Genomic DNA, 21,565 nt, shown 5'->3' on the forward strand with positions numbered 1-21,565 from the left:
GACACCTGTATGGAATCCATCACAGGCGTCTAGGCTGGCAGAGCAGCTCTGCCTTGTGGTGTTCAAAGTGTCAGGTCTGAGGGAGGAGGCTAGAATGGCCTCCATTGGGGTCATTGAACCAGACTTGGGTGGAGTCCTTTAGTGAGGATTTTGGAATTTTAAAGAAAGATTTATTTATTTGGTGTGCTGGGGAGATGGCTCAGCTGTTAAGAGCTCTGGCTGCTCTTCCAGAGGACAAAGGTTCAATTTCTAGCATATACATAAAAGAAAAAAAAATCCTATTTTATAAAATAAAGATTTCTTTATTTTTATATTATGAGATTTTTGCTTTTATGCATACAGTGCACTGTGTATATGTCTGGTCCCTAAAGAAGCAGCTGGATCCCCTGGAACTGGAGTGGTTGTAATCCTCCATTTGTGTGCTGAGAACCAAACCTATGTTCTATGCAAGAACAACAAGTACCCTTAAGTGCTGAGTGATCTCTCTAGCCTCTTTGATTTTTTTTCAAAATTTAAAATTACATTTTATTTATGGGTTGGGATTTGCATATGTCATTCTGCAAATGTGAGACTAGAGGGCCCTGTGCAGTAGTAAGTTCTACATGGATCCTGGAACTCAGATTCAGGTTGTTAGAATTGATGACAGATGTCTTTATACTCTGAATCATGTTGACAGCCTAGGATCTTGAAATTGTAATAAAGGACTTGCCCTTACTCATCTGTTGCTGACATGGAAGGGACTTTGTTTCTTATAAGGCTGAACATAGCTTGGATGAACATAGCATAGGGAGAAATTTGGAATTACAATATTCGAATGCAGCCATTCACTAGCTACTGTTGCATTGGCTTTTATGTAGCTCAGACTGGCCTCAAAAGCCTAGGCATGTAGCCAAAGATGACCTTTAACTTCTGATTTTCCATTTCTATTCCTCAAGTGCTAGAATAACAGGTATGTATCATCATGCCTGTACATATGTTATTGTGAATCAAACCCAGGGCCTTGTTTGTATTAGACAAGTACCAACTCAGCTAGAACTTTAGCTCCCACTGTACCTGAAACTCACTATATAACCCAGGTTGGTCTTGAATGCTTAGAAATCTCCTGTCTCAAGCCATATGAGTGTCTGGCCCTGTATTATTAGGTCCTAATCTGTTCATTTACTAGATCAGCAAGAGTAATTTCTTATGGCTGTGTCTGGATCTGTGCTAGGTGCATGGATGTTTGAGAAGTGAAGCATTCTAGTCCTCTGCTGGCTCTGAGGCAGACTACCCCTGTTTATATTACTGTCCTGTTGACTTAAAGACTCCTTTGGGACACTTGGGACTTGGAGACTCCTTCCTTGAAGGAACACCAGATTTGTTTGGACAAGTTCTCAGGGCTGCTACTACTTTAATCATTCTTATTATTTGTATAATTTATTGGTGATTTCATAAGAATGTAGACTGTCCCAAACACTACAGGTGAGAGATAGTAAGACAGATAGGACCTATAGCTTAACTGAGGAGGCAAAGCTGCTTCTTAGAACAGTAGCCAAAGGCATGAGACAAAATGTAAGTTACACAATCCTCTGTGTGGTACATGCTGCAGAGCTGAAGATTCAAGGAGGTGAAGTCAGGTCCCACTTTCTGAAACAAGGCTGGAGGGGGCATCCCAAATAATTCTCTTAGTTGGCCTGGCAAATGCATGAAGGTGTCTATTTGACAGCTAGTCCTGGGAAGTCATGTTTTTCCAAACCTCATCTTCTGGATGATGGATGCTCTGGACTCAGGGCAGAGGCAGCCTAGACCTAAATGGACCAACAGATATCTGTATTACTTAGTGTCTTAGTTACTTTTCCTGTTGCTATGATAGTAATACCCTGACAAAGGCATGATGATAGGGAAGGCATGGCTGCAAGAGCTTGAGGCAGCTGCTTACATCTCATCTTCAAAAAGGAAGTGGAGAAACAAATGCTCCTACTCAGCTCACTTTCTCCTTTTAATTCAGTACTGGACCCCAACCCATAGAATAGTGCTGCCTACAGTGAATAGGTCTTCCCATCTCAATGTAGACAGTTCCACACAGACTTGCCAAGGCCTAACCTAATCCAGATACTCCCTTACAGGTATACTCAGAGCTTTGTCCCCTAGATGATTCTAGAATATTGTCAATTGGACATATTAACTATCACTCTTGGGTACCTCTTATTCCCCGTGGAGAATACCTGGTGGCATTGACATAATGTCACCTACTTTTTAGATCTTTGACTATTGTTAGTGTGGATTTCAAGAAGCTAAGAAATGGAGACTAGATCTGTAGTCAGCAGAAACTGTGGTCAAACCCTAACATTGCCTCTTGCTTGCTCCTTGACCTTATGCTGACTCTGATTAGGGCTTTATTTTCAAGCATCTGAAATACAGAGTTGTTATAGTACCTGTGGTAGTTTGACTATGCTTAGCCCAGGGAGTGGCACTATTAGGAGGTGTAGCCTTCTTGAAGTAGGTGTGGCCTTGTTAGAGAAAGTGTGTCACTGTGAGGGTGAGCTTTGAGACCCTTCTCCTAGCTGCCTGGAAGAGCCAGTCTTTTCTTAGCTGCCTTCTGATCAAGATGTAGAACTCTTGGATCCTCCAGTACCATGCCTGCCTGGGCGCTACCATGATGATAATGAACTGAACCTCAGAACCAGTAAGCCAGCCCCAATTAGATGTTGTTTTTTATGAGTTACCTTGGTCATGGTGTCTCTTTACAGCAACGGAAACCCTTAGACAATACCTTCCCTTAGACAGTTATGAAGGCTACATGAGACAGGTGTGTGGTATCTAGGATGACATTTAACATACCACAAAGTAGCTCTGTTTTTGTTACCAATTATTGCTTCAGTTACTATTATTACTATTTTGTATACCTGATAGCAAAGTAGGAAGGCCACTGTCTGACCTAGACCTTTCTTTTTCCCAAAAATAGCTCTGATAAAATCTAATTTAGAAAAACCTTTATCTAAATTCTGACATCAGAGACTGGAGAGGTGGTTTCATCAATACAGTGCTTGCTCCACAAGCATGAGGATCTGAATTTAGATCTCCAGCATCTATGCAGAAGGCTAGATGCAGTAGTACATGTCTCTATTCCTGACACCAAGGAGACACTAAGGAGGCAGAGCTAGGCGGATCCCTGGAACTTTCTGGCCAGCCACTCTAGGTGAGTTGGTGAGCTCAGGTTCAGTGAGAATGTATTAGAGTATACAGTGGACAATAATTGAGGAAGAAACCCAGTGTTGGCCTCTGGCTTTCACATATATGCTCATTCACATGTGTGTGTACTCTCACACACATACATTATATATACACATGCACATGCTCATGCACACACAGTCCCAACATCAACAGATGACAACTCTAAGCAATATCTAAGTCTAGATCTCTTCTCCCCTGTACTAGATCCTGGTATTTACTTTGATATTTACCAAACTACATCAAAGATCTGGGTTGTATTCCAACAGGCCAAACCCATGGTGGCTTGGAGGACGAAATAGAAGAAAGTCTTCCTATATTTTTTTTTCTCTGCATACCAATAATGAGAACTGAGGGACAGTCTGAGTTTCATGCTAAGACTGGCCTCTTTGCACCAGGTTGAGAGTCTTAGGCACCAATTGATAAAATGCCTGTCATGAATACACAGGCTAAGACTGAGTTTTCCATCGGGAATCATGTTGAAGGAAATCATCTTGAGGACTGAGTAACTGCTAACCCAGAGACATCAGGACTTTTGGGAGACTATTATTTATTACCTTCCAAGGCATTCATTTGGCTGCATAGCTGTTAGCCTTATTATACCCTGGCCAGTGTCCCAGGGAGAAGCAGGGACACCTGGTCAGGGTTGGGGGTACTGTAGCTCTGACTGGTACCAAGAATCTAGCAGGCCACTTGGTCTTCTTTTGTTGCTGTTGAATGGGAGGCATATTAGTAACAATTAACTATTACCTAGTGCTTTTGGGTGACCCTCATTTCCAGCATATTGACCATGGAGGGATGTCCAGGGAATGGTCTGAGATTTGGAAGTAGGATTGTTGCTTCCATTAGTTTGCTGCTCCATAGCTCATTCTTTTTGTGCACATACCCATTCTGCTGCTTAGGCCAAGTGCTGTTGTAGGTGCACAGTAGTGAGTCAGACCTTTTGTTGTTGTTGTTGTTGTTGTTGTTGTTGGTTTTTCGAGACAGAGTTTCTCTGTGTAGCCCTGGCTGTCCTGGAACTCACTCTGTAGACCAGGCTGGCCTCGAACTCAGAAATCTGCCTGTCTCTGCCTCCCAAGTGCTGGGATTAAAGGCGTGCGCCACCACCGCCCGGCTAGTGAGTCAGACCTTATAGGAAATGTAGTGTTGGAACCACCCGGTAAACTTCCACAAAACGTTCATTCTGTTTCAGTGTTGATACAGTCAGTCTGTCTGGGAGTGGACTAGGTATTGACACTCCTAAAACTGTACAGGTCTGAGAGAAAACAAACAAACAAACAAACAACCAAGTGAAAGAGTGCCCATGTAAGTGGATGGCATCTCTAGGATGGTTGCAGCAGAGCCCCAGGGAAAAGAGCATCATTTACCCTAAGCCAGACTGTGCTTGGTTGCTCTGTGGCAGGCCTGGTCTCAAGTCACTGAGAAGTTCTGTCTCAGCTTGTGAAAACAGAGTTCTGAGTACTACCCGGTTTTTACCCCCTGCACAAAACTGGATGGCTGGCAGTCACAGATCTTTGCTTTCCAGGCTCTTCATTGATTTTTTTTCAGCTAGCCCTTTAGAAGTGTTGTTTTTCTTCATCTGTGAAAATTTCAACATTTGTGAAATTCAAAATTTGTGAAAGTTTATTAAAATAGAAGCAAGCATAGGATTTGCCTTTATGTTTCCTACTTGCTCCCAGCATTAAAAAGAACCAGCACTGATATTCCATGTGACTTTTCTGCTGCAGGGTATCACGTCCTCTGAGTAGTGTGCAGAAGTGAGGTTTTTCAGTCACTGAGATGCTTTGGGGTAGAGGAGAGCAGTCCAAGTCCAGTGCTTCCAACTTCTCCTTTTGGAATCAGCAAGTAAGAGTCAAACCTAGAACTCAGATCTTGACTCTGTCTCCAGCTCTTCCTAGGATTCTGGGCCTGTCTCCCTTAACTGTTCCTCCTTATCTCCCTCACCCTACCTCTTAATTTACCAGTTCTTTATTCCATTCCCAATGTGAGAAGATATCTAAGTTCGATGCTTTTTTGTTCTTTAAGAATGAGGAGGAGGTCATTGCCTAACTGAGGTTATGGTACTGTAAAGGGGCCTGAGTATGAATACCATATCTCCACACTTTGTCAATTTCAGCCTCAGCCTCTTCCTAGACTTCAGGTACCTTTCTGATACACTTTGAGAGTCACATAAAAGCACCCTGCCCCTGCAAATTCTGGTACCCAGATCTTCTTTCTTCAAAGCTACAGGCAGGCACTCTTCCTTCCCTCCTACTGGCAACCTGGGCTCCAAAAAAAAAAAAAAATTGGCTTTGACATGTGACTTCTCCAAGTGCCACCAACTGTGTAAAACCTGGGCTTTCTATTTATGATATTCCCAAGATATGTGGCAAGCACAGGGCACTGGTAAAACTAGAGACCAGAATGAGGGGGAAAGAGGCACAGGAAGATGGCATTTGGTGAGGGTGTGTTTGTGTAATGTGCCATGTGTCATTTTTATTCATATAAAACATCATTCTTGAAGTAATCAGAACCAGCTCAGCTGTTGCTAACTAAATACCAAATGTTTCCTCTTTCCTGCTCCTTTCAAGGGGCAGACTGTGAGGAACTGCCCTTACTCAGGATGCTATCACTCCTCTCTAACATAACAGACTATTTTTCCTCAGCACAAAAGCCAGACTGCTTTTTCCAGCTTTGTCAGGAATTTTTGAGAGAAAGTTGATTTCAAATCACTTTTTCTATTTATTGTATCAGATCTGTAATGTGGCAGAATGGAGGCTTTCAGATTTTAATCCAGTCTCCACTGGATTATGGGTTTCCTATATTGTCTTAGGGACCATGAAGAACTTACCTCCTTACCAATAACCTGGTGCTTCAGGGAAATAGAGTTTTAAAAAGTACAATAACATGGGTATCTATCTGGTGGAGAGATGGCAGCAGGAAACCTTTTTGGAGGCCTCCCCATCTCCACCCCCAGTTTACTATAACATGTGGTTTCATTTCAGAGGGCTCCGGTGTTAGCATTTCCATTTCCTCAGGAAGCCACATTTCATTCTTGCTCTTATTCCTGAAATGGAACATACATTTTCCGTGGCCCAAGTTCAAGGAATGCCTGGGGCAACAATGAAAACAGTCCTAAGCAGGTTTCAGTCATGGTCACCCCTCTCTACACATCCCCGTGGATGTTCCATGTTTGCTATAGAAGGATTGCTGCCAAGACTCCAAAAGCTCCAGGCGGTGGGGTGGGTATTGGGTGGCCAGTGTTGAACTCAGGTCTTGTGGATATCAGAGGGGAACTCTGGTGTCCTCTGTGTCTGTGTTCTGGCCTTCTGCTGGGTGATCTAGTTGCCCACTAAGTGCCCACATACCACAGAGTCTTAATTAAGAAAGTATGTTTTCATTTCATGTAACTGGAAAAGAATGAAAACAATGACAACATTTATTTATCTTCACTATCAATATCATTCCTGTTTCTGAGTCTTAAAGGAATTAAGATCTTAACCACAGGCATGAGCTATTGAGAGACATGTGGCTTCATTCAGAGCGAGGGTCTCCATGCAAGGGAAAGCTGGTAATAGAGCCAAGCCCTCCCAGAGCTTGAATCCAATGGCCCAAGGACAGAAAAGCAACTCAGCTTGAGAGCCTGCTTTCATGTTGTCAGAGTGTCATGCCTCTTTTCATTGGTTCCATTTACTTACCTTTCTGAGACTTCAAAGCAGTAAAAGCCTTCCTTTCTATCTTCTGTCATCCTGGGTGCTATTCACACAGGATAGACCATATGCTGGGACTAGGTGGAATACTCCTTTGTGTTAGTGTCAGCAGTTCATGGGGCAGCTGAGCCTCTGGAAATGGATTTGTCCAAGACAAACTTAATACACAGGGCCACTTGCTGACTGTCAGCATTGGGTAGTTGTGTAATCCTGTTATATAGAAGGGAAGTCTCAGGCACTGTGGTCTCTACACACTACTATCAATTGTAACCACCTTCTGTGAAAGACAGCCATGATATAGACAGGGAAAATCCACACGCATCTGAGGATATCCATACCCTGAACCAAAGGATACAGATAGGACTCAGATCTCAATATATCACTAGCTCTGTAGGAGTTCTCACCCAGTCATAAAGCTCTGCCTGCATCTGGGATACAAGAAGGGTAGAGTGCTTAGATATTTCTGAGCTGGTGCACTAATCAGCAGTGGAAACATACTTTCTAGAATCTCTGTGCAGATCCAGCTTTGTAGTGGAAGGGGAAGCAGTGCTTAATTGTGAGCACAGGACCTTGCTGTAACAGATTTTTTTTTGTACATAGGCTTTCATTTTGAATCATCCAAATACTGTTCAGGGCTGAAAGGCTTATTAGTCAGCTCATTTTTGTTGTAATAAACTGAAACTTAAAATAAATGAGCTTAAGGGTAAAAGGGAATCTGTTGGTTCATGTAAGAAAAAACAAACAAACAAACAAAAAAGGAACCCATGGCTTTGGATATGGCTGAATCTAGACCTTGGTTGTTATCTGGGACACTGTTCAACTTGATGTGGGTGCACCTTCATTCTTTGTTGTTATTTTTCCTTTTATAAACCACAAGCTAGGTACCAGCAGCTCTGGGTACATGTATTGCCAAGCCTTTTAGATTTCAGGAGAAGATGCCCTAATACGATGGTGAAGACCTTTTATCCCAGCACTCAAGAGGCAGAAGCAGGTGGATCTCTGAGTTGGAGGCCAGCCTGATCTACAGAATAAGGTCCAGGACAGCCAGGGCTACATAGAGAAACCCTGTCTCAACAAACAAGCAACAAACAAAAAAACCAAACCAAACAAAAAAAAAGATTTCTGTAAAAGACCAAATAGTTCCTTTCTTAACAGTAATTTTGTTGCTTCTGATCTTGGTAACTATAGACATACTTTGATCCTCACAGTCAGTTCATGTGGTGTGGATCCAGGTGCATGCTCAGGGAATACCTCACATTCCATGAATTCTAGGCATCAGGTATTATCAGGTTTGCTAGTGGTGTGAGTTTATATGTCCATCCATGATGGGCTAGAAATTTAAGAATGTTCCTCCTCTTAGGAGAAGGGAACTGTTCCAAACTGGGGCAGTATGTTCAAACAGAAATCTGGATCCCAGGTGGAAAGTTTAGATCCAGTTTGTCTGAAGGAGCCTGGGGAACTCTGGTTCCTGGAGGATGCAGACATGTCCCTGCTTGGAGCAACATTGCCCTCAAGTGAGGCCACGGTTAGGATTTCTCATTTTATACTGAAGAAGCAAGCTTATGTCAGGAGCCATCTAGGACAGGCTAAAGGCATATACATGTCATTCTGGAGATGACACATCATATTGCATGCTCTACAATAGATAATTTTGCAATTCAAGGCTTTCAGAATTCTCATCTCAAGATTGATTCTTGCAACTGATATGCCTTTCCTGTCATTATTAAATTAATATAAAAATTTCTGGGCACTAGCCCACCCTTTGGGGCAGATTTTTCTGTAGATCAACAAAGTTGTACTGTCTTGTAGTAATGCTATATAGACAAGTAGATGATTTCTTTCTTTCTTTTTTAAAGTGGGGAAATTTGTTTTTTATTCCTTTGCCTCTTCTTTTTGCTCTGCCCCCTCCATTGTTTAAACAATCACCACCACACAAAGGAACTCACACTCCCCTCCCAACACACTATCCTGTGGTGAGAAATTCTTCCCAAGTGCACTGGCAGCTAAGGAAGTGCTGATGGTAGCTGCATTTTTTTCTCCTGTGGCCTCTGCCCTGCCTTCTTCTTCATCGATTGAAATCAATAGATTCCTTAATTCCTAATAGTGATAAATATAAATTTCTAAATGTATGTAAGTAATTTTTTTTCAAATTGTAGTTTTTACTCATTCACACAGGGTTTATAAACACAAAAAGGCAGGATGTGGGGAAGGGGATGACACTGGAGTGTGGGTGTTCAGGGATAATACAGATATCTTTCAGAACAGGGTATCGGCTGGATGAAGGTTTGCTAAGACTCTGTCTATGATTCACTTGTCCTTATCTAAGTTGGTATTATCTGCCAAGGCTACCTATTTACAAGGTCTATGACTACTCAGGCTGGTAAATTTCCACAAAAGATGCCTGTTTACAATAGCTTATAGCCATCTGTTTCAATGTTTTTCCACAGAGACCCAAGACTTGGTGTTAGCAAACATGTATGACAGGCCTATGGCTGATTTTAGGCCTATGGCTGATTTTAGGCCTTCAGTGTATAAGCAGGGCTGCCCCGACATCTCCTCTAAGTATAGAAGGGCTGTGGTGATTCTAATCTTGCGAAGGCGGGGATAGAGACCTGACCTCCAGTAATTGAAGGGGACCTTCTAATGGCTCTGGTCCCCCTGTTGTTGTCCAGTGAGACATGAGAGTCATACTCATCCCAATGTCTTTTTCCCAGAGAGGGGATACTTTTGGCATCAACCCCTATGCAGTCAGGCTTATACAAGTAATTTTGAACCCCCTAAATATGAAGGCTGCAATTAGGGCTCTGTAAACCTACATATGTCAAGTGTTAACTGCACTAAGGAAAAAAGCAGGGTTAAAACAGAGTTTTGATCAGGGAAAACATTCCATTTAGGCTGAATGTGAAGCTATTATCTGATAACTGAAGGTTGACAACTGGGAATGAACCATTTATTCTATGTGCAAGGACAAAAGATAAAATATTGACTAAATTTATACAAAACTTCAATACTAATGAGACACTAAGATGATTTGCCTCTTGACAAAACTGTGCTAACTTAGACATAAGAATTATTGTTTCAAACTCTTAATGAACCTGTGGAGCTAGTGGCAGATAATGAATATTTAGTTAGATAATTATTATTAATGGGAGGATATGTAAACATTTCTATTGCAACTTCTTGTTTAATTTATGATTTGAATTTATGTCTGAACTTGCTGTGAACTTTTGAAAAAAGATGCTTGGAATACCATGTGATCATATATCCTGAAAAAGTACAAGAGCTAGAAACAATGACAATAAGAGCAGAAGCAGAAGAGATCAGAATAGGAACAGAGTAGAGGAGAGAGAGAGAGAGAGAGAGAGAGAGAGAGAGAGAGAGAGAGAGAGAGAGAGAGAGAGAAAGCAGGCTTCTTCTTACCATGAGACAGGTTTTTTTCTTAACATCAAGTTTCTTTTTACTAACAAGGATACGGCTTTTCTTTTTTTAATACTCAACAAAAAAGTAGTTTTTTTTCTTTCTTTAAGAATAAAAGTTTTTTGTCCAAAATGTGTAAGTTCTTTCTTCGCTGATGCTTGTACAGTGAAACCTACTTGTGGGGGCTTTTGCTCCATCCACCACAAACACACATGTACACACACACACACATATGTGTGTGTAGTGTGTATGTGTGTGTGTGTGTGTGTATGTGTGTGTGTGGTGGTGGATATATGTGTGTGTGTGTGTGTGTAAATATATGCACATGCATTTGTAAGTATAGATGTGTATGTAAGAATGCATGAATATTTGTGGTCTTGATGAGACAGGTGGTTGGGCCCGACATGTCTGTGTACATATATATATAAATGTATGTGGTTTTGTGCATATTGCCTGTGTAAAAGGTTTTTTTTTCTTCTGAGAGCATGACTTTCTTTTCTTTCTCTTCTTGATTCACAAAGATTTAATTGCTTCAGGCCTCTCTCTCATCTGAGAGGTGAGGCTCCTGGGCAATAGAGAAAGGAACTCTAATAATTAATTGTTAGTTAATTCTCTGCTGCTTCCCCCAGCCACTGTCTTCCAGACAAAGAGAGAGAAAGAGAGATATCAGAGAACCATCTTTTTGTTATCTTTATTGAAATGTTGCTGCTTGCCTGCAGTGCAGTCATCAATTTCAAATGTATAATTAAATGAATTTTTATGAACATGTACAGCCGTGCAGTCGCCAGATTCATGACATAGAGCATTTTCATCATACTTGACTTCCTTCATGTGCCTCTGTCATGAATTCTCTGATTTCCCACTATTGTTCTGATTTTGGTGACTGTGGATTTGCCTTTTTGAGTTTTAGACTTTTGGGATCAACTGTGCATGTAGCTTTTGCTTCCAGATCTTGGACCCACATAATGCTGCTTGGGTTTATTCATGCTGTGTTTGTTCTTGATGTCTATTTGCTTGGCTTGAGTGTTAAGTGGTATTTGATTGCAGAATGTGGCATCTCATGGTTTTTCTTGTGTATATTGTTAAATGTCCAGGGGTCACTAGACTCTGGAAAGTGATTGGGTTCTACCTGGAATAGATTTGACTTTTCTGACTCAAGTCTGCTTTCCTTTACTATTGGTCATATGTTCAGGTGACAGAGGAATCAGGTCAGCATCACATTATGTTGTAAAGGGGATGGGGGCAAAAACAGAGATTAGCATGTGATCAAATGGTAGCTCTCTACCTGCTTTATAAATAAAGTTTTATGAGATACAAAATTCTCATAGACCATCCAGTGCCAGGGGAACTTTTCATTACAACTCCATTGTTGAGTAACTATGACCCAAATCATACAGACTTCAAAAGCTAAAATATTTACTACAGTCTTCACAAAATTTTACCAACCTTTGCCTTAGATTCAGGGAGGAATACACCAGACCAGGCATTGCCACCAGAAGTGGACAATACTGGCAGTCAAGGAGGGTTCCAGTCTATGAAGGGACTCAGCAGCTGATCATTCTGATACCTTTATTTTGAAGTTGAGGAACTGAGGAAAGGCCTAGAAACTCAAGCCCATGATTACATGGAGTGACAGGTGAGACTGCTTCTAGCCAGTACCTTCTCTCTGTGGTGTCTGGATTGTGAGAGGCCCAGATCAAGCACCAAGTATTGCTAAGACAAAGATCTGAGAACATTGTCTTTGGTATTGTTATGCCTTTAGTTGGCTGACATCTTACCAAATATCAGCCTGACCTGGGAAGATAGAGAAAGAAGAGGCTTGCTGTACTATGTGTTTGAATATAGGTATTGAGACACTTATAATTATTAGCAGGTAAATTCATCCTCCCACTTAACACAACTTGCTGATGTTCATTCCTTCTTGCCTTGGCCTCTATCCTCAGGCACCTTGTACCTTTTTTTAAAATTGGATATTTTCTTTATTTACATTTCAAATGTTATCCTCTTACCCAGTTCCTCCCCCCACCCGAAACCCCATCCCCTGTCCCCATGCTTCTATGAAGGTGTTCCCCCACCCACTCCCACCTCCCCACCCTCACATTCCCTATGCTGGGGCATGGAGCCTTCACAGGACCAAGGGCCTCTTCTCCCATTGATGCCCGACAAGGTCGTCCTCTGCTACATATGCAGCTGGAGCCATGGGTCCCTCCATGTATACTCTTTGGTTGGTGGTTTAGTCCCTGGGAGCTCTGGGGGGTCTGGTTGGTTGATATTGTTGTTCTTCCTATAGTGTTGCAAACTCCTTCGGCTGCTTCAGTCCTTTAACTCCTCCATTGGGGACCCCTTGCTTAGTCCAATGGTTTACTGCAAGAATCTGCCTCTTCATTTGTCAGGCTTTGGCAGAACCTCTCAGGAGACAGCTAAATCAGTCTCCTGTCAGCATGCACTTCTTGGCATCTGCAGTAGTGTCTTCACTTGGTGACTGTGTATGGGATGGATCCCCAGGTGGGGCAGTCTCTGGATGGCCTTTCGTTCAGTCTCTGCTCCATACTTTGTATCCATATTTGCTCTCACAAGTATTTTGTTCTCCCTTCTAAGAAGAACCAAAGCATTCACATGTTGGTCTTCCTTCTTCTTGAGCTTCATGTCTACTCTGTGACATCCTGTAGTGGTTACATACTCTGTCCTGAATTCAAGAAGTGATCTTTAGAATTAAAAGAGCCTTCTAGTACCAAGAAGCAAGAAGCCTTAGAAGAGAGTTTGATGGGTGAATAAAGGAAACAAAACAACAAAGTCAGAATGCTTGGGAGAGACATGCCAGTCATAGTCAGGATCCAAAGCAAGGATTCAGGTTTTATAAGGGTGTGTGTGTGTGTGTGTGTGTGTGTGTGTGTGTGTTGTGTATGTAGTGTGCATGTTCCTAGTATATACAGCTTCACAGATTGCCTTCTGCCCTCTTGACACTTCCAGGAAACACTGAAAACCTGATTGTGAGTAGCACAATCAGCACTGCTGCAAGATCAAAGAGGGTCTACCCCCAGGCCACCCTGCACAGTTCCTCCTCACATCTTTAACTTTGTTATCGTTAGACGTTGTAGGGACTATCTTCCCTTCATATTAGTCTTGCCACATTAAGGACTTTGCTTTGCACTTCCTCCTGTCACCTTAACCATTCCCATGTCCATATTCTTCCTACTATGGCCTCATCCATTCCTACAGGAATCTGAATTCCACTTGCTTTTGTGGATAAGAATAGAAGATCTTTATTGGAGGATGAGAACAAAACCTGGAAAGACAATTCCTGGTTCTTTTGACCTTTACTGGCCAGCTAGTAAGTTGCTTTCTTGTTTTCGATCTCTTATATGGTTTGGAGAAGCAGTGGAAGCAAGTGTGTGTGTGTGTGTGTGTGTGTGTGTGTGTGTGTGTGTGTGTGTGTGTGTTTTGGGAGCATGTTCCTGACAACTTGTGTCAGAATCACATGGTATTTACTATGCCTGTGTTTATATAAGCCTTGTTTCCATACTGACAAGAAACACCATATGTAGAGGAAGAAATACTGTCAGATGAACTCTTTGGCAGTCACAATATGGTAGATGAAATCTCATAATTGCTTTTGGAAACAGGGTTACCTTGCTCAAATCAAATAAGAGGTATTGTGCCCTTCCCCATAATTGAGTAACACTGAAGCTTGATACATGGTAATTTGCTCCGTTTCCAGAGTTTTATAGGGAAAGCTCCTTGACTGGGGAAAGGTACAAAGGTTTGTTTTCCTTCACCAGGGTGTGTGTATGGGAGGTGGAGGCATGCTGAGTAGGAGTCAGTGAGCACTGGGCTGTGTACTAAGCCTTGTGCTAACAGGTACAGACTACTGACCTACCATAAACCACAGTGGCTATGATTCCTTTTGTGGCTGACAACCACTCTCCTCTAGCATGCCATTTCATAACTATCACTTGGATCGTGTGTGCTCATCCACATGCACCCATGTTGCTCCTTCCACCCTTCTCTGCCTCCTCAGAATCTGGTACACAATGAGACCAAATGCTTGATGGAGTGGCTATGTGTGAACCATCTGTGCCTAGAAATGTGGAGCCTGTGCCTACATTGAAGGATAGAGTTAAGGCAAGAGTTCAGTGCTGGTCTGGACTGAAGCAAGCTGCTAGGGAGGGGCCACATAGAAGATGACTTGGCATGGGGCCCATTCATGTTGATTAAAGTATCTGCTTTACAGAAAGCCACATTTGTGAGTGACTTCTATATATATTTATAACCCATGAGTTCCTACCAAAATAGCTTCTGCTTTTGAGTCATTTGCTCATGAAAAGAGCAATGTACGTATACTTTTGTAGTTAATGTCAGATATTAATGCCCAGGCTTTAGGCCCCAGCTCTACCTACCTGAAGAAAAAAAATCTCATCAGTCCTAAGTCCTCAGCACTCTGGAAATAAGCAGACCTCTTTTCAGGATGTTTCAGAAGCTACTCCAGGGCTAGGGTCACATGCCCTAACTGTAGTGGCTAGGTCTGGGGAATGAACCACTCTTTGAACTTATGGAGGAAACAGGCCTCCAATTTGGCTATTATTGAGTCAAGTGCTTATGTTTAATGTTATCATTATGTTGGGGAGAATGAAGGTTATGATTAGATGGGGCTGAGTCATTTACCCATTCTCTTTTGGTTTTACGAGAAAGGGTTTCTCTGTGTAGCCCTGGCTCCCCTAGAACTCTTTCTGTAGACCAGCCTGGCCTCCAACTCACAGATACCCACCTCTGCCTCCTGAATGCTGTGATTAAAAACATACAGCACCACTGCCCTGGCTGTATTTGCCCATTTTTGAACCTGTCATGTGGCTAGAAGACAGGCAACTCTGATTTGCTAAGGCTGCATCACAAACCATCTTCAGAATTTGGGAGGTACCAGCATCCCAGAACCAGAAGGTTTGATGAGGATTTGTTCAGAGGTTTTGGGAGAGGATTTTCCCTAGAAGAAAAGATGAAATAGATTAAAAGGATTCACATCCAGACTAATAATAGCACCCCCACCCCCGCTAGTGGATAGTTGTCCCTGCTCCCTAACTGCTAAGGACTAAGTTCTTCTCTTCCACCAAGTTGATTCCAAGCTCTGTCAGTTTGAGGGGCATCTGCAGATTGGAAGGCCAAAATGCCCAGTGTTGGGGAGAATCTGGGACAGCATGTCTCAATCAATGCCTCAAGCATTCTCTGACCAGTGAAAGCCCAAAGATACTGTAGTATCATTACAGGGAAAGAGTCCTGGTCCCAGCCACAAACATGCATTTTGTTTTTCATAGGAGGGAAAACAAAGAGAGTTGAAGAGAGGGTACAGTGTGCCTATTGGGCTTTGTTCCAACTGGGTAAAAATGAGAGAAAAATAAAGCAATAAACAACAACAAGAAGAAGAACCAGTGCAAAACTGTATCCAGTAGAATGGTTTGAATTATAAGTAATTTAGGATTTTTTTGAAATTGCCCTAAACAGTAGGAATGTGTTCCCTTAAATCAGTTTTTCAGATGTGGTTTGGGCTACAGACATGATTTGATCTAGGTATCTGGATATTACAAGGGACCAACTCTGCTATTTTCTCAGGATGTCTTGGTTCAGCCTCCTTCTCATAGCATCTTTTCACACAAGGTCAAGGACACCAGTTCTGTAGGCACTAGCCTCCAGGACAAGAGAACGTACTGGTTGGCTTGGCTTAGGCCATGAGCCTGAAACCTTTACCCAGTCAGCATAATCAGACTCTGTTTCTTGTTTGGCCAGATAGGAAGTGGAGCCATAATCCCCAGAGCCACTTGTGTGTCCATATAGAAATCATAGTACTGCAAAACAGAGCCAGATGTGGCCTGGAACCATTCTGTGTTCTCAGCTTTTCTCTCTCTGTCTGCAGACCCTACAAGATAATGACTCCAGTTCCCCGTTATCTTGCTCCATCTACCCAGAATTCTGGACCCAATTAACCACATTTTTCTTGTCTTGTCTCCAGACAGAGATTACTATAGTCTATGTGACAAGCAACCAATTGGGAGACTGCTTTTTCGACAGTTCTGTGAAACCAGGCCTGGGCTGGAGTGCTACATTCAGTTCCTAGACTTAGTGGTAAGTCCCTGTCAAGTGTCCCTTGGGTCTTCTGTGTTTGGCAAGTGTTGTTTTTTTTTTGTTGTTGTTTTGTTTTGGTCAGGAGGAAATAAAGATAGGCCTGATGATTTGGAAATGTGAAGAATCTAAACTCATTCCTTGAGAAACTGGGAAGGTTTGTAATGTTGAGATAGCTCTTGAATGGTGTTGCTCTTCCTCCAGCTGAAATGCTTCAGGTAAAATACACAGCAAGTAATCTTGTTTTACTGGTTTACTGTCTATTTCCCTATGGAACACAAACCTTTTGCTTTTGAGCTTCTTGTTTACTCCTATTCAGTGAGTTCCCATTGGATATTTCAAGACAGTCAGGTGACAATGTCTTGTGTTCCCAGGACTTTCTTCAGCTGTATTGTCTCTCATTGTTTAACAAATGCATGAGTTTTTAGGAAGATTATTAAAAACACTCAGGAGTCCCTTAGCCTTTGATCAGGATAGTCATGGCCCCTTAGGCTCATGGCCTGGTCAGCCACCATTTAGATTTCTACCTGGGGATGGAGGTTAAGAAGGAGAGATTAAGAAGGGCTCTAGGGGGCAGGGAGAGCAACAGAGAAGCCCTGTGAAGGGAGTGGGATCCTCTCAAAGGTAGAATCAAGATACTATTGTTTCTTAGAGACTCATATGACCTCTATCTCTGTCTAGAGTGCTTCCCCACTTTTATGTCAGAGTTTCCATGTGGTCTCTAAACCCAATAAGCAAAGCATAGTGGAGTAGACATTTCCACTAAAGTTCCACCATCAGGTCAATATACTCAACATATGCAGCTGCTTTTTCCAGGTCTCCAAAATCCCAGCCCCCAAGAATGTTCCCTGCTTCCCAGTTACTGGAGTTAAAGTCTTTGCAGTGTCCCCAACCCTTCCCTTTTCCTCACTATTCCCTCACGTTCAGGGACCATATGCTCAGCTCCTTGACCCCTTGAGCCCTTTCATCAGTGGCCTCTGCCTCAATCATGGTCCTGACATAGGCCTTGACATCTCAAAAGATCAAAAGATCAAGCTAGTTCTCAACCATGACTGAGGATTAAAATCACCTAGGAACTTAAAAAAACTGCCAGTGACCTAACCAAAACCCAAACTAATGAGTTTGGACCTCTGAGAGTGGGGCCTGGTGTTTTCTATAACTTACTATTATAGAAAGGTTCAGACTGTTAACAAAGTAAAAGTCAGCATAATAATGTCTTGAGCCCCCATGTGCTTTTTACCTCACTTCAAGCAGTCTTTAGTCTAGATTTTCACTTTCCCCTCAGTTGTGGCTTATAGCAAATATCAGCTATCAGAATTGTTTCATTTTTGAAATTTTTAGTATGTATCTCTAAAAAGTAAGGGATCTTTAAAACAAAATAAAACCCTGGAGAGGCAGAGATGGATGGGTCCCTGGGGCTCATTAGCCAGTTAGCCTAGCCTATTTAGTGAGTTCTAGATTCAATAAAAGACTGTCTCAAAAACAAAACTGGACAACTCCTGAGAAACAACACCTGAAGTTGACTTCTGGCTTCCACATGCATATACATACACATACATTTATCCCAAAACACATCAAATCAAGAGCCCCAAATTGGCTCCCTCACATCACATGGCAATGTATGAGAATTCTGAACTCATGGCTTTAAATGTGTTGTATGGTTCCCAATGTACTGAAGTTCTTGTCCTTATTTCTTCCTAGAGAAAGAAATAGCCAGTGGAAACCCCCTCTGTTAGGCCTCTGAGTACTTATGGAACCCAGAACTCACTAGCAGCAACTTGCTGTCTGCAGTGACAGTGTTCTGGGTTCTTGTACTACACCCAGGAACCTGGTTCCTTTGCTTGGAAAGTGGCACTTGGGAACCACAGTGTGGCTCTAGAGGTACTCACTTTCACCAGATAAACCATCATTCCTAACAGGTAATAGTGTTTTTCAAATCTCCAAGGACTTTATTGTGTATCTGGGGTTGGGAAGTATTGATAACAGGATAATGCCCAGGTTCTGAGGATTGCTCACCAGATTAACCACCAGCAAGACCCTTCCTTGCTCTTTAATTCCCAGCCTTCACCAGAGTTTTTTTCACTTCTGGTTCTGCCCAAGCACTTGCTTGTTCAAGCTCTGACATGCTAGACTAAGTCAAGTCCCCTGGTCCTAACTATCTGAGCCCTCTCTTCCTAAGATGCCTCTTCATATCTCATTTCCCTGGCAGGTGCCTATTGGTTCTCTTGGCCCTGTTCCTAAAGCCTTCCCCACCTCACTTTCCCTCTCCCTTAAGTCCTTGTTTCCAATGTCCACTGTGCTGGATGGTTATTGGTGGAAATTGTTGAGTCCTGAGATGGGCTGCCAGAGTGGTAGCTCTTATGAGACTTTGGGAAGGTATTAATTTCTGTGTATAGGGGACTCCTCTTTTCTAGGATCTTTGATTATGACCATCAAACCTGAGTACTACTGGTCAAGCACACACCAGAGCCATCTGTGCATACTCACCTACTGCACCACCAGACTGTGTTTTGGAGAAACCACACTTTGCCCTCAGTTGCCTTTCTTCGGGGACCCAGAACACTGTGACACATAGCAAAAGTTTCACTTGAGCCAAGATGAGAAGCATCAGAATCAAGCTCCTCACTAGTCTTTAGCCTTTCGTTCGTGTAACACAAGTACTCGTTGATAGAGTTCTAGACATTTGGGATAAAATGATAGAATAGTCTAAGATCTCTGAACTTGTTATCTTCTAGCCAGGAAAGGGTTTGCTATATGCCATAAGCTAGGAGGACAGTTATTTTAAATTCTAAAAAGTGGTAAGTGGGGTAAAAAAATAATAATTGGAACAGATTTCATTGTTGGGAGTAACCAAGGAAGCCTGGCTGTAGTGTTGAGAAGAATGATCAGTATAGGTGTTCTTGCAAAGGTAACATGTGCCTGAAGACTAGAAGGAGTGGGAGCTCGTAGGTAATGAAAAAGGATCGCTGACAAGGAACCTGCCATGAGAAGGCCTGTTGGCAAGTGTGTCCATGGTTGGAGAGGAAGCAGTTAGAGCACAGGGAGTAGGAGAAGAAGCATTGAGTATGCAAGACCATGCCTCTAGAGAACTTTGGCTTTTATGTTACACGAAGTAAAGGAACCAGTGGAGGACTTTAGCAAAGCACTAGATGGCATAATATGACCTAGGTGGGCACAGGTGAAATCTAAGAGATCTGAGAAGCCATTTACAGCAATCCAGGTGAGAGCCACAGTGTTGAGCCAGGATGGAAAAATTAAGAATGGAGGTTGGATTGGGATTAGGGGAATGTCTTGAAGGTGAAATTTCCAGGGTTCTCTGATGAGATAGAAGTGCTGAGGATGGTTTTCCAATAAGTTGCTTTGGTACATCAGAATAACTGACAAAAGCATCTTAAGGAAGCAAGGAGTCCTTTTGGTTCATCATTCAGGGAAGTCTTGGTATCAGAAGCCTGAGGCAAATGGTCATATTTCACCCATAGTCAGGAAGCAGAGAATGAAAAATACATGTTGCCACTGCCTCTGCCTCTCACTCCTCCTCCTCCTCTTCCTCCGTCTTTAAAAAAAGCTTTCTTTCATTTTAAGGTTTTGTGTGTGTGTGTGTGTGTGTGTGTGTCAGAGGTGTGGTGTTTTGCCTGCATGATATCTGTGTACCATGTAGACACCTTGTATCCTTAGAGATGAGAAGAAGGTGTTGGAACTTCCATGTGACACATGGAGTTACAGACAGTTGTAAACAGCCATATGGGTGAATTGAACTCAGATCCTCTGGAATAGCTGCCAGTACTCCCAACCTGAGCCATCTCTTCAGCCCCATTTTCTCCTTTTTATACAGTTGGAGGGCATGAATGGTGGCATTCATATTTAGGGTAGGTCTTTTTACTTCAGTTAACCATATCTAGATCCCTCATGGACATGTTTATAATCATGTCAAATTGACACTGTTAGCCATCATAGTTTCCAAGTTCTGACCTGAGCAACTGAGAGAATGAAGCAAGGCTAAAGTTGTGGGGAGATCATGCTGAGGGAAGACCAAGGGTTTCATTTCATAGTCTTTGCCTCTTCAGCATTCAGTGGAGAAGTTTAATAGACATGCTTTTTTTTTTTTTTGAGACAGGGTTTCTCTGTATAGCCCTGGCTGTCCAGGAACTCACTCTGTAGACCAGGCTGGCCTCGATCTCAGAAATCCGCCTGCCTCTGCCTCCCAAGTGCTGGGATTAAAGGCGTGCGCCACCACCGCCCGGCTTAGACATGCATTTTAAAATATTCCAGGAGAGATAGGCATCATGAAGAAGGGTTGGCCTGGGAATGGAAAACCAGGAATTGTCACAGCCCAGACATAAAGCCTTGGGCTATGGGGGCACTCTTACCCAGCAAGTAGAAGGAGCTGGAGCAGCATTGAGGACCAGTGTCTGCAAGTGCAGAACCAGGGCATCTGGGAAAGATGAGACAGCAGCAGACCTGTCTGGAGAGTTGATGAGGCAGAGCAGGGTCAGGCTGAGTGGAGTTGCTGGTGGAATTTTCCAACCATGTGTTCTCTTAGGTGCATTTAGTCCACAAGAAGGGAAAAAAATAAAACTCAGTGGATGATGCCCATTTTCATTCTGGTTGTACAGTCCTTCCCTTCTTACTGGGCCAGTACCAAGAGATGTTTATTAGAGAGGAAATGGGAGTCTGGCTCTTGCATTACTGAGCCAAATGTTCTACATACACCTTGACAGAACCACCACTTAAAGAGACTGACCTGTTTCCTTGGTACTTTTAACTGGGAATTTAGCTGGGAATCATTGCTACCTGTTGTCCTAATTAGCCTCTGGACCCCTCTTTTACATTTGAAAACTTTGTTGAGTTTTCTAGTGCCAGAATAACTTCTCATCTGAAATTATTTTTTTTCCATCCTGACTAGATGGAGGAGGTAGGAAATAACAGCATCCTTGGCATTGCAGTTAATTACTGCCCCGATACTTTGTGGCTTAGCCAGTGCCATCCTCCAAATTCTTACCTCTCTATTAAATGTTCACCAAATAAAGCTTCTTAAAAATGAGTTATCCTCACAGGGTTGTGACAAAGCCTAGGAAGTGCTCTTCTCTGCAGTCTCATCATCTGTGTCTCTCAGGTCATATACAAACTGTAGCTGTTTTGAA

General features: G+C 42.6%; 1 protein-coding gene across 2 annotated transcripts in view; it reads left to right on the top strand.

Annotated features, from left to right (window-relative positions):
• Positions 1-21,565, top strand: part of Grk5 (G protein-coupled receptor kinase 5) — a 175,584-nt gene that overhangs the window by 101,011 nt on the left and 53,008 nt on the right. For both annotated transcript variants that reach the window (XM_028773140.1, XM_028773147.1), the window contains exon 3: positions 16,315-16,427. In XM_028773140.1, coding sequence (XP_028628973.1) covers positions 16,315-16,427 — 113 coding nt within the window. The remainder of the gene's footprint in view (positions 1-16,314; positions 16,428-21,565) is intronic.

The sequence above is a fragment of the Grammomys surdaster genome, unplaced genomic scaffold (assembly GCF_004785775.1).
Source record: "Grammomys surdaster isolate TR1022 unplaced genomic scaffold, NIH_TR_1.0 66, whole genome shotgun sequence".
In the NCBI taxonomy this organism is placed as follows: domain Eukaryota; kingdom Metazoa; phylum Chordata; class Mammalia; order Rodentia; family Muridae; genus Grammomys; species Grammomys surdaster.